Source organism: Tyto alba, unplaced genomic scaffold (assembly GCF_018691265.1).
Source record: "Tyto alba isolate M040663 unplaced genomic scaffold, T.alba_DEE_v4.0 Super-Scaffold_40, whole genome shotgun sequence".
Taxonomy (NCBI): Eukaryota; Metazoa; Chordata; class Aves; order Strigiformes; family Tytonidae; genus Tyto; species Tyto alba.
In genome coordinates this window covers 14,446,283-14,460,264 of record NW_024881316.1, presented here as the reverse complement: position 1 = coordinate 14,460,264, position 13,982 = coordinate 14,446,283, and the positions used below count along the sequence as shown (strand labels likewise).

Sequence of the window (13,982 nt, the reverse complement as noted above, 5' to 3'; positions counted from 1 at the left end):
AGGGCTGTTGAGTGGACGGAGAGGTGGACAAGCAAACGCCACCAGGTGTTCAGTGCTCTGGGCCTCCTTGTCCTTCACTGCAGTTAGTGGTAGCTGCACCTCAGCAGCACTACACCTCTAGATTGCCTAACTTTGGAGCAGTCATCTCTTCCTCCACTTTTTATCTCCTCAGAAGGAGAAAATTTTGCAACATAAATATCCTGGAGAGGTAAATAAATAGAAATTTTAAAAAGTCCCAGTGTGGAAAAAACACACAGTTGTAGCAAAGGACAAATTTGCAGCTATGTATCTGATGGGATGGCCTTTACATACCTAAGGCTAGGACATCTAACAGAAGTAGCTCTTGGAGCTGTTGTTTTTAATGCTCAGTTATTGTGAAGACATGCCAAGAGCCCAGATGGGAGGAATGCATAAACATTATGCTTGGTAAAAAAACTTTGTACCTCTTACCCTATATAAAAGCAAGCAAGAGAGTGCAAAGTAACAAAAGTTGAAGTATCAATTTCTTCTTATGGAGTCTGAGTTCCTTGCATTCCTGCTACTAAATATTCCCCGATGTTGACTGAGGAGTCCTGACAAGTATCATTCAGCTCTTGCTCTGCTGCAAAAGTTCACGCATATAACAATATGAATTGACATTTTGCCCTCTTTCTTCATCAGTTTTATTTCCGCAGCTTATATGAAGACTATTTAAGCAAGTCTGGAAGTCCACATATTCTGTGTTTGAAAGTATCATATACGAAATGCAGGAGATAACATTGTCTTGAGCTATAGCAGCTGACTTTCTCTGAAGTTTCTCTCAAATCTCCCAGGAATGTGAAATAGTTCCTATATATGGAGTTTCAATCCCCAAGACTTTCACCTCTTTGACATAGATGTCATATCCTATTAGCTACAGTGTAAAATACGAACATTGTTATGTGCTCTGTGAAAAGTAAAGACAACCACAGAATCTTTAGGTGGCTCCTTTAACAAGAATTAAAGTGTCTTCTCAAGGGAGTGCTACCACAGCATCATTCATAAGTATAAATGTATTTCTGCGCACTCCGGAGCATTAGCTAGTGGGCAAGGTCAATAAAAACACAGACAACTTGTTTCTTCTTCGCTTACGGCGTCACAGTTTCCACCGGGCCTGCCCTCAGGGGCCGGCTGTACACGTTCTAGATATCTGGGCCTTTGCAAAAGCAGCACGGAGCCAGCGGCACGGTGGCAGGCGGCCGGGCAGGGCCTGGCTGCTCCGGGGCACGGTGCTGAGCAGCACCCGCGCTGCCGGCGGGCCCCAGCCCTCCCGCTCCCCCGGGGGCTGCAGCAGCCCCGCAGCCCCGCCTCGCTCGAAACAGGCTGGGGCAAATAAAGTTCAAGGTGACTTTACAGGTCAGGGTCGTATCGCTTTTCAACTTCCCGCGTATATAAAAAGCACGCAACGCCTTGCTGTGTGGCAGGAACGCTCTGCCCCGCTGTTGACGCGTAACTCCACGCGCACCGTTTCCTGCCACAGGGAGCCCTGTGGCTACTGAGATCCCAGACGAGAAATTTGGGAAATGTCAGTGTGAGGAGACACACCGTGCTAAGAGCATCCTGTACCAGAGCCTTAACAAAGAGCACGGAAGTGAGACCAAGTGTCACCAGCGGCATCGCAGTCCCCAGCCCTCCACGGGAAGCAAGGGCTGCTCTTGTACAAGCAGAAGAGTTGTCCTGAAAACACCAAAAGCCACGTGCAGGAGAGCTTTTGAAGTGCTCTTGAAGACTTCAGCTTTTATTAGAAACTTGCCTTCTTTCTACCACGTGCCTTGGGAGGATCAGCTTGTCCTCATACAACAAAACTGGGCACCTCTTTTTGTCCTGGGCATGGCACAAGAAGGGGTGGGTTTTGACCTGAGAGAGATTTCTGCCCCTAGTTTATTGAAAAGAATCCTCCTCAATCAGTCTTTGACAGGTAGCAATGAACTGGGCAGCTCGTCACTGGGAACATCTTTAGCAGAAGTTCAGAAGATGAAGAATTTATTATGGAAATTCTGGGACCTGGACATAAGTGCGAAAGAATATGCCTATCTTAAAGGGATTATTCTTTTTAATTCTGGTAAGTCCTGGAAATTACACAGATGATTAGGTACCTAGAAGGACATTTGGCATTTTCATTTGTGTACAGACAAATGTTTAGTTTTAGTCTTTTCTACGAATATCACTAATGTTCTCAAAAGTCTATATTCCACATTTTAATGATATTCTGCCTGAAGCAGTTTATTTAGGTTCCTTGGATGTGTGAAGCAGGTCACCCACTGTAAGCCAAACCAGCTTCTATTAGACAAATTTTAAGTCTTTAAGAATTTTAAGAATTAACTGTGTCACTTCAAACTGATTTCCAGTTCAGAGGTAATACAGCAGCCTCAGCCATAGTACAGCAAAGGAGAGATGGTACATGGGTACATGATGTGGGTATTAGAAGTATCTTAACAAATACTTCCTCTGTAGCAAGAACACTGGAGAGGATAAAATAATCTATATCATCTGATTTTCATCAATGAGGCAAAAAGATACTGTGTAGAGGTTACACAGCTTTTTAAATATGTGTTTATCCTTTAGTATTTCTACATTCAAAGCCTGGGCCAGCAGTCACGAGCAAACTCAGAGTAGTGATTGCATCCTCTCCCTTCTGGTGCCAAGTTCAGCCTCTTTAGGAAGGAAGGTTGACTAGGTCAGCACCACAGGGTGCATGAGTCATTAAAAGCTGAGCTCTAAATCCACTAAAGTAAATGGAAAGACTTATCAACTCCAGTCTGCTCTGGCTGAGATTCTTGACTCCTTCCACAGCAATCACTGCTGTTGGCTGCACTGTCTGTCAGCAGTGTGCTATACTTGGGACTGTACCAAAAGGATGCTTGAATGCTTCGGTTATTCCATGATATGTCTTGTGGTGAATGGTTTATAGGCTGCTCAAAGGCTGTAGTGACTTTTTATATGTTTCCAATAGGATTCAAATTCTGATTCTTGAGATGTAATGCCATCCAGATGTTTAGTATTATCTTGTGTGTCTATGCTGCAGCATCAACCCAGTGGAGTTCGTTTCAGTGCAAGTTATTTTCTCAGTTTTTCACAATAAAATCAGGCTGAAATAAACCACTGGTTATATCCAGGATGATGGTAAGAGAAGAAAGCCCTAATCTGCAGCGGCTTACACAGTTTAACTAGCAGGCATTTTTATTATCTCTCTGGATGAAATGCAATTAAGGAGAAAGCAGCAGCAGAAGTGTTATGTTCTGGATTCGTGCCTTCTAACTCCTGCTGCTTCCTCGGGGTGAGCATGAGAGGCCCAGCCACCCTTCTTGCTGTCTGCATACATGATCTGGAGTTTCAGGGCGACTCCCTAGTTCTTAGGTGGGATGACCATATTCTCTGGAGGTACCTTTCTCCATGGGCTGCAGAAGGTGCCTGGGAGGACTTCAGTTAAGCCTAGACTGACTCCGGATGAAACAAACTGTCACAGTCTAACTAGGCTGAAATAGGTACTCGAGGCTTATACACAGACCAAGTCGCCCTTTCTCTACCTGTTCTGCTGCAAACAAATCTGTACAGCTGTCATTTCACAGTTACTACCTTCAATAGTTTTTGAATACTTTCCACCAAACTCAGAAAATGTTTTCTTCATACATGCAGCACATTTTCAGCTGCCCTTTTAGTTTCAGCTTGATGTTTGGCCAAATCTTAATATTTTGCAGGCCTCAGTTCTAAGAGGATTTCAGACAGCCACCAGCAGTGACAATGTTAAACCCTCTCCTGGATCACGGAGTACCTTGTGTGGACTCCCACCCTGGATGGTTTATTCCTGTTAGGACCACCAAAACTGGCTGAGGCAAAGAGGAAGGACCAGGTATGGAGCAGTCCAGAGCTGGGTTACGAGCTGGAGTTCCACAGGGTGCCCACAAATGCAGCTGTAGCAGCACAACTGGGCCAGCGCTTGGGCAAGAAGCATGACAAAACAAGAATGACAGAGCTTTGCTTGTGCCTTAAGTGATCTCTTGTGGCATAGAGATTGTGTTTACTATCATAAAAATAACCCCTTTGTGAACAGGGTGGTAGGCAGCTTGGCGTGTAGGTCGTCCCACTAAAGCACAGTCTGCACAGTACTTCTGTGCAGGAGGCTCCAGCTGGATTACTGGCTGATCGCATCTGGGCGGGTCACTGATTGACCACATCTGGGCCAGCAAGAACCTGAGAAGGAGAAAGCTTGCGCCCAAGCCCTGAGGGACAACAGGCAGCCTTGCTTCAACTGAATCCAGACGCTCCAGAACATATTGCCATCCCTGCTCTTCACAGGGGTGCTTTGGCGAGGTGGCTTTGGAGACATCGAAGTGTGTATGGGTGAAGGGCCCAGCTGCAAGGCCTTCTCTAGGACTCAGGTAATAAGTCCAAGGAAGGAGCAGGTAGGACTGTCCCACCATGCATGAACAGCACAGAGCAAGGTGAAACTGCTCATGATGCTTTTGACAGTTGTCTAAAGAGCAATGGGAACTGTGCAGCAAAGGGATGGGAATCATGAAAAACAGCGCTGTTATTGTATCTGTATCACATTTACATGTATTTATGGAGTTACATATATATAACTCCATTAAGGCTGTGACAGGGCTTCTCTTAAAAAAGATGCTCGTAAGAGATTTACAGTTCGGCTGGAAACATCTGTTTAACTAAATATTATTACAATAGATCTCAGAATAAGAAGTTTCTCATTATTTGTAAATTAAAACCAGTGTTTGATTACATATAAAAGGGAACCAAATGGGGAAATTGAGCAAATTGAAGGGATATAAGCAATTGAAATTTCATCCTGAATATACAAAATTCTGACAGTTTCCTTTCCATGAAAAATCTAACACTTGGAATCACCCTCGCAGTTTGCAGCTGGTGGTAAAGATGACTCTTCTAAACCCTTCATTTCTGGCTAACCTGGTCGCAGGCTTTGCTGAGGTTTCTTCTCTGGCAGTGACGTCTAGGGAGAACTGCTGAAGACTGACAAAGGGCAGCCAGCCACAGACTGAAAGAAACCCGAGCATGTTGGTTTTGCCCTAGTACGGGGCCCTAGGTAAGAAGGCAGAGCCTCCCACGCTTAAACAAATGATCCTGTGTGAAACACTCCCTGGACTAAGTTATTCAGATCTCATCCCAGAGAGGTATGGAGTCAGTCACTGCAAAACATGCTAAATGAGATCTCCCAGCACACACTCCAGGTCCATTTAGCATCTTAGAAATAGGACGTCGGAGGAAGGAGAGGCAGAAGAGACAGAAGTCAAAACTTGGGGAATCATCCTACCCCTGTCCAGGCTGCAGCAATTTTAGGAAAGAAAAGATGGTGTTATCCTCAGGTGGTGAGGACAGGAGGCAACAGGTAGCTGAGAGCTACACAAGGCAATCTCACCAGAGGCAAAGGATAAACACGGAGCGTCCTCTGAACTGAGCCCTGGCATCCACGAAGACCCTCAGTAAGCCAGCAGGTTTGAAGTCATGTGCTATGGGAAGTATGTGATTGAGGCTCAAGACTATAGGGCAGAGGTCTCTCCCTCCTCAGAAATAGCTGAGGAAAGAGAGTACAAAATCAGGAAATACAATTATCTATCCTACTCCTGTGAGTCATGATACATCTCACAGAGAACCTTTATGCTCTTTTTAGACTGTAAATGAAGATATCTAGATAGCATGGTGCACCATAGTGCCCCAGCTCAGTCTAGCAAGCAGAAGCAACAATAGGAGGGAGGTGGGGCTGCACAGACTGGAAACCCATGTCTTCAGACTGCCAGCCTGCTCGCTGCTCCAAACCGCCACCTCCATCTTCCAGATGTTACCTACCTATTTTAGATTAGAGCTGGAGTGTCTCCATCTGCTCAGACTATGGTCTCAGCATCATTTGGTGGGTTGACAACACTATAAAGCTTCTTCTCCATCTGTACTGAGTCAAAGTTACCTCCTGTTACCATTTCAAAGCTGGATTTAATGTAATGGGCTAGATTCCAATGTGCTTACAGTGCTGCTCAATGTCCCTTCAAATTATTGAATTATTCAGATCTTCTTTTTCCAAAAAGTATGCTAGTTTTTGTTGTTTTCTAGAGAAAGTTGTACTGTAAGCTAGGAAGCCAGACACCCATCATAATGAAGAGCACAGAATGACAGTGTTTACTCAAGATTTATTATTTTACTTTTTGTTTTGACAGGATGCCATGTTCTAAAATGTCTCCCCTATGTACAAACACCGCAGCAGGAAGCTCAGCAAGCCTTGATGGAGTTTATCTCAGTGATGTTCCATAGAAACCAAGGCAGGTTTGCTTGGTTTCTTCAGCTAATTGCCTCTCTCCGAGATATCGATGCAACCTCTATCGAACAGCTCTTCTTCAGGTCCGTCCTAGGAGAGGCCACCCCTCTCCACCATGTATTACTTCTAGAAACACTATACATCAAGCCAGACTGGCTTTGAAACAGATGACATCTATGCTCTCAAATACCTATTTTTGAAGAGATGAGAGGATTTTATGAGCCAAACACATTTCAAACAAATCATTGATGCATATTTTTAAGCCGTATATATTTTTTCTATGATGAAGTAATTTTGTAACATTTTAGAATTAAAAGCAGAGAAATCTAAGTATTTAATGATCCTGTGTGCTTTCAAAAACCTTTAGTCTAACATTTAAAGACTGTCTAGGAGCACCAGCATACTTTCCAGTTGTGCTAGGTTCAACTGTATTATTTCTAGGGAGAATGTTTAAAACTATACTATATGCTTTTGGTTTTCCAGAAGCTTTTGGTTTCAGGAAAAGGGGCAGTGGTAAATTTTATTCAGTGCATCACCAGTTGAAGATAAATAGATACATAAAATACTGATCAATGGTAAAAGCAATATAAATTCTTCCTTTTCCTGGGATGTCATTCCCTGTTCCCAACCCCTTTTCTGTTCCACTAAGAACTGTAGTCCTTGGCTGTAATTGCTTGATGAAGTTCCCCATCAGTAACTGCTTTCTTATAGGTTCCTTGTCTATGTCTTGCAGTAAACTGTGGGCATTAAATCCCTCTCCCAATATTCACAAAGTCTTTCCCTGACTGAGAAATGGAACATTATGGTTCAAAAATATGTTGGCTAGACAAAAGCCATTGGTCAGGATTGTTCCCAGGATGGGAATAGCAAAGGCTTAAAGCTACTGTATTATGCCATAAGCAGTAGAACTAATGTAGCCCAGTTTCCTACATATTTAAGACCATTGCCCTTTAGCCCTCCCTGCACCCTTTTATAATTGCCCTCACACAAACAGATGGCAGATGTTCCTTGGACAGCAGAAATGCTGAAATGGTTTCCTACAGATGTGTACAGTCTGTTCCTCCACCTCTCACTGCAAGAGTTCCACGTCTCCATCTCCCAGTGTGTTATGGCATGCCCCACAACATCTCACTCTCTCCTATCTCTCTGGCTGGAGAAGAGGCAGCCTGTGTTGGGGTTGGCCCCAAGCTATGTGTGTGCTGACTGGTCATCTGTCAGGATAAAAAAAATCATTGAGCTTATACTTGAGCTGCAGTGGGGGAAACTATTTTTATCTCTTTCCTGTTCTATTCTTCTCCCAGTGGTTTCCATGAAACTTTGAGGAATTAATTTCTGGTTTTTTTTTGGTAGAGGGTCCAATTTAGTTTTGTTTGGCAAAGGGGCTCAGATTCACCAAATGGGGACTGACAGGCAGGTAGACAGACAGGAGGACAAAGAGTTTGACAGCTTCCTTAGAAAGTCAAGCTAAAATCATAACTTACATATATATACACGCACATATCAACACAGATTTACATACAGAGATGGATGTTCAAACAACTTAAAAAGAAAGCCAGTCAAGGAAAAAATAAATTTAAATAAGAAGAGATTACTACCTACCAGTTTTGGCTATGTACTACACATTTTCCCTCCACTTTCGTAACTGAGGAATAAATTGTAAAAATAAGGGGAAAAAAGCAAACCCCAAACAGCACACACCAACTAAGCCCTTGGGTACTAGTGGTCATGGAAGTAACGACCTCTACAGTAAACACAACCCACCTTCCGATGTTACAAGATAACCAAACCTTTAAGAAATTAAGCTTTTTGGTCTTATGTTTTCCATGGAAAGCCTTCAGGCTAGCAGTTTTCAGTAGCTTTTTGTTAAAATGGCTCAATAGTACTGCCACAGATCAAGCGGTGTGCGCTAACAGAGTATTTCATGGTTAGTTGTTTGTGTTAGTGAATGGAAACATTAGTTCCAGAGACGTGCTTTTTGACTGTTCTTTTTAAAATTCACTCAAGCGGTATACATCCAAAAACTGGTACTGACAATATCATATGATAGCAGACGTGTGAGTTTCTCTCTCTCAAACATCTCCCAAGTCCTAACAGCTTCTACCTTATGGCTACGTCAAACGCTCCACTTGCACAGGTGACAGTGCAGTGCAGCCACGGCTGCAGAAGCAGACCCAGCTGGCCTTGCACACGCAGCAGCTTCTGCAGTGAGAATGGGAAGAAGATCCCTGCTTCGATCTCAGTGCTCTCACTGCTGGTGTGAAGAGAGCAGAGGGGGGAAGAAACACCCTCAGCTCAGTGGGGACAGTGAGGAATTTTGCATAGAGGTAACAAGTACAGAAAACGTGAAATGAGAAATATTCATGGGTGGTTAGAGAAAGGAGCAAAAAGGGAGATCAAAAAAAGTAGGAGAAGGTGACAGAAGCAGCTTATTAATAGACCTAATTTCCGTGTAGTGTCCAGCCTACCTTCGTTAGCCAAAGGCCTGCTCAGTGAGGCACCAACAACCTGAACCCAGGACAGCATTCATGATTCAGTAGCCTGAATTTCTGGCTACTGAGAGCACATCAAACAGTCTATAATTGCAGCTTACTTCTTATCAAAATCTGCTTCAAGGTCTTTGACTTTATCTTCAAGGTATAAAGTGGCTTCAGTTCAGCTTTGTTTGAATTGGAGGGCACAATGCCAGCGAGTTCCCATGGCTTGGCTCTCCTGGAAGACAATGCTATATTTGCTGCCTACTCTTTTAGCCTGATGGGTGTATATGTAACCAGCTGTCTGAAAAGAATGTCTAGTGGACCTCACCTCATTGTGCTCTGAATTCAAGATTCAGTCCTTCAACAGGCCTTTAACAAAGCACATCTTCTTTAGTACATATGCAATTAAAAAACTCAACAACTTTGAGCTAAAGCTCTATGTAACCAAACTTTCCCCATCTCACAGACCAAATCACAGAGAGAGCGTGAATGCTAATAATCATTTGCTTGATATCCTGTTCAAAGGGGCTGAGATACTCCTGTCTGGCTGAGGGCAGAGTAAGAATCTGTATCTAACTTAATTAAGCTGCACATGAAGGTGGAGGCTGTGAAGGTACAAGAGGCAGGCAGGAACAGGAGAGGTGAGGGATTGTGAGCAGAGGCCAGGAGCAAAAGGAAGAGCTCTCTCTGGAAAGAGGAAAGGCACAGCACAAGACAGGCTTTAGAAATCAAGGGAAATAACACATTGGAATGGAGAAACAGAGACAGAAATGAACAGAAGGCAAGAGGAAGATAACGGAAAATTCCCCATACCTGCCCCCCCTCAAAAAAAAAAAAAAAAAAAAAAAAAGAAGAAGAAAAAAACAAAAATAACCAAGGAGAAGAGAAAAGTTTGTCACCACTTCCTTCAGCTTCTGGAATTGAAACCAGCAATGGAAACAGTTTCTCCTGCTGTGCAATCCATCAGCAAAGTATGTGTATCCATCCCCCTCTAGTGCCCAGGAGATGACAGTATTGCCACTACCTGCAATGTGATCTTAGCTGTTGGAGACCTGCCAAATAAAGTACCCAGTGCTGTTGACGACCCAGGCAGAACTTTCACAGAGAGACACCTCTCCTCTCCCAGTTGCTGACTTTTTCAAAATACTGTATGACAATATTTTAAAATTTTTAGAAGAAACCTACATTTGCAAAATGAAGAATGAAAAAGTAAATTCAATTTGCTTGTGAAACCTTATTCTAGCCTCCTTCTGATTATTATCACAAGTTCTTTTAATGACCTAATGACAAACTCCTGCAGTTTCCCCTCAGGACTCCCGATCTTACGTGGGGCAGAGAGCGGCCTGTGCTGTTGGTTATGACTGTGCAGTGGAGGAGGCTGCTGTCTGCTAAGGCTCAGCTGCTTTTGTTGCAGCACCAACATTGCAGAACCTGGATTAAAATGGGTCTGCAGTGACAGAAACAACGCTCTCCCCGTTCAGTTGGACGAATGACACCTTACAGACTGTGGGGCAACCACGTAAACTCAAGTGGCATTGTTCCAGGCACTCCAGAGTGGTGTATATCCCAGAATAAAGCTGCTACTAACAGTGTTAACTGGAATAAAAGTTTTTTTGTTTTCACAGCGGCAAACACAAGGTCTGGCGAAGTGTGTTTTGCAGAAGTCAGTAGGCTTTCACAGCTGCAATCCAGGTCACGCCAAACTGTGTCTCACACTTCCAAAATTATGTATAGTGCTGTAATTACTGAAAAATCAGTCTGTGCACACCCAAAGTGCACGGAAGCTTTCGGCAGCTCTAATCTTGCTGCTTTCATTCATCCTTTGTAAAAAGAAGTCATAATAATATTGTCTCTTTTCATGACAGATCTTAAAGAAGATATTAATCAGTGTTTGTAAGGAGCTAACAAATGCTATACCCGAGCACCTTAGAAAGCCCCACTGAAAACGAGTAATTCTGCGTTCTATGCTGTATTCAATAGCACACAGTAAAACAATGCAGAGGTCTACATATTACAGGGAAAGGATAAAAAGAGAATATACGGAAGAGTAAGATTTAGTCAGCAATGAGTAAGGCAGTGATCTTGTGGAAAAAATAACATGTCATTTGCTATGGTGGGATCCACCTTGCGAGCAAGTCGCTTGCGCTCTCTCTAGAGCACAGAGATGAGCAGGCTCTGAGGGAGGTATGACTCTTTTCTCTTAGACACCTATCTTAGGTCTGCATGAATCACGCTGTGAAGTGCTTCACCTTTGCTTATTGATACAGCTAAGGAGCCTACTTGACCATTTGAGATTCACTGCCTAACTCTCAGATGGTAAAAGTGAGATTAATCCCACCTCTACAACGTACCTGGAAGCGGCCTGGATCTGGTTTGCGCATGCAAGATTAACATCTTCTAATGTTAGCATAGGTTGGCTTTCCAGTCCCGACCTTCTTTAAACAGTAGGTGTTAGACTTGTGCTGCTGGCTAAATGTGTATTTTTAATAAAAAACAGGTAGGTATATGATATAGGCTTGGAAACAAAGATAATTCAGTGATTTTATGTACCTGTCCATAAAGGACTAAGAAGACACACTATTCTCTGAGAAAACATTCATCTATTTTGTTTAGGTGATACCAGATTTCAAAGTCACATGGGACATCACACTCGCATATCTGTACCCTTATCTATATCAATATTTCTATGTTTATCTGCTGAATGCCTTAATTAACTCTTCTGTAGAAATGAAGGTATTTCATTCAAAACCTAAATTCCAATTTTGCTAGAAAGCACTTGCAACTCATCATTTCAGTCTTAGATATAATTTTGTTTGCAGCTGAACCAACTGTTGTAGGGTACAGATATGTGAAAAATGCAGTGCTGTACTTCATATTAATATAGTCACACAAGGAAGCACACCACTTATTTCCATCACAGGTCCACTGATAAAAGCAGCCTAAGTCAGGGAAAAAAAACCCAAAAACTAGAGACAAGTTTTTATAATACAGGTATAGGCTAAAGAGGCTCCAGTTCCTTTAATTAACAAAAGGGATCTAACTGAAACCAGTGTTAATAATTGTACAGAAATCCTCAATCTTTTCCAGTGGGCCAGGAGACAGGAGGGTGAGTCAGTAGTTCAGTTTTGCTTGGGCTTGTTATCAGCTGTTGTCCTAGGTGAGGTTGTGATTTTGAAAGTACAAGTTGTCATTCTTCCTCTGTGCGCTCCCTCTCTCTGCCTGGGGGGGTAGCAGAAATGTTGCAAGATGAAGCGCTCCACATCTCACCTAAGATAAGAACTTCTTCATCAAAGGAAGACATGGCCACAGCTATCTGCTAGCAGGTAACCTCAGGAGCCAAGAATGCAAAGCTTCAAGTAGCGTGGGAATAGTCCCATTTCAGTCACAGCAAAAACAGTGCCAGCCACACACATTCACATAAGCATAGGTGTTTACTAGGAGGGCAAAATGGAAACGGAGCGTGGTTGAGACAGCAGTCAGGATGGCAGGAGAGGAATTTGCAAAATAAAGGCCTTGTCTGTGCAGATGACCATGCAGTGAAGGGTCTGACAATCTTTCCCCACCAGGATCTTATTAGCAATTACAAATATTCTGTCATATGCCTATGATATACAAACATTTGCTTCCAAATATACAAATATCAGTCAGTGCATTGGAACATAACTTGATGCAATAGATGGCTGTGGTCACTGCAGCATGAGCAGGTGGTTGTACATCTGTTGAGGAGCAGTGCAACTTCTGGGAGCATGATGTGAAGCATGACGACAGACAAGGAAGGGATGCCCTAACCAGGAGGAACAGTGGCATCATCTCCACTGCACAGTGTTGTCTAGGAATTCAGCACAACCGGGAGGGCAATCAAAGATGTAAGTCATCGTTACTGGTGACATGTCATACACAATGTTGGTGAATCAGACTTGTAGTCAGCCACCAAACATCACACTGCCACACAGAAGTGACCAGGGAGATGTTGCATGTGGCTCCCAAGTGTGCTGCTGTGGTACCCTGGATTAGCGGATGTTGCTACCGTGTTTCTTTTGGGAGTCCCCTCAGCCCTGCTACATCAGTTTGTACAGTCCCTGCACCCCTAATCTAAGTAGTTTTCACACTACTCTGAGGCACCAAAGATGTGAGCCCTCCACAGCCCCCTGAGGGAGCATCGATAGGTGTGGACTCCCTTGCCCACGGCTCTGAGTTAGGCAAAAGCAAGCCAGTTCAGATTGGAAAGTCATGTATTTGCACAGATTTAACAACATGGGCACAGCCCTGGGCCACCGCAGCTACACAGATTCCAGAGGTGGGTGGCATCCAGTTGGCTTGGAAAGCAAATGAGGCAAATATGTGTCTGTCTGCACCTGTTCTAGTCAATATATATGAGTCAACAGCATCACTATTAGGAAAATAAGATCAGGGAGGGGACTAGGAAGGTCCTCCTACAACATCCAATCTGGTCTCTCTCATCGTGGATATCAATCTTGTATATGAGTACATTCCCAAATTTATCAAGCTCCTGAAGATAAATTAGCATGTGTTTGCAAGCTCTATTCCTAATGGGACAGCACCCAGAGCCTCCTGATCTGATGGTTAGGAACTAATTCCTATTCTAGATTATTAATGATTGAGGTATACGCATTCCTTCTTGTACCAATATTGTAATTCAATTCGAATAGCTTTTCTCACTTGAAGGTGTTAATCTAAGAGATTTATAGACAACAGTTGTGTCCCCTACCCATCTGCCTCTGTCAGCTCCTCCTGCTGTCCCTACTCTGATAGTTTTCAACTTCTAGTCCGTATCTTATTCTCTTGTTTTTGACTGATGGCCTGACATTATGTTCACTTGATTTACTTGAGTCAGAGGATGAATCTCTCTGGTGCAGAGGTGAATCTCAGATTTGCTCCGTCACCTGGAGGTCATTTTGTTTCCTGTCCTATGTCACAGTCTCACATATGGCCTCATTGCTCTGTCTTAGGCTCCACCTTGTAGCTACCTCAATCATATCTTCCTCTCCTGTGTTGCAACTGGCTTCCCTCATTTTCTCCTTTGCCATTCCATCATCTGCCTTTTTCCACATCCCTTTCCATTACTGCAAAATAATTTCTCAAGTTATTCTTCTCTAACAGTTAGTCTTTTGTTTTGTTTTGTTTTGTTTTGTTTTGTTTTGCAACTGTATCCCTCTTCCTCTCTTACCCTTTCGGCTCTTTTCCTAGAT

At 43.3% G+C, this 13,982-nt stretch overlaps 1 protein-coding gene across 1 annotated transcript; it reads left to right on the top strand.

The window, feature by feature from the left end:
• Positions 1 to 1,488: 1,488 nt before the first annotated feature.
• On the top strand, positions 1,489 to 6,460 carry LOC104359348 (nuclear receptor subfamily 0 group B member 2-like; the record flags this gene model as incomplete). Its single annotated transcript, XM_009965086.3, has 2 exons — positions 1,489 to 2,080; positions 6,201 to 6,460. Coding segments are annotated over 2 exons (852 nt in total), but the record flags the coding sequence as incomplete, so codon positions are not given.
• Between the last annotated feature and the right edge of the window lie 7,522 nt (positions 6,461 to 13,982).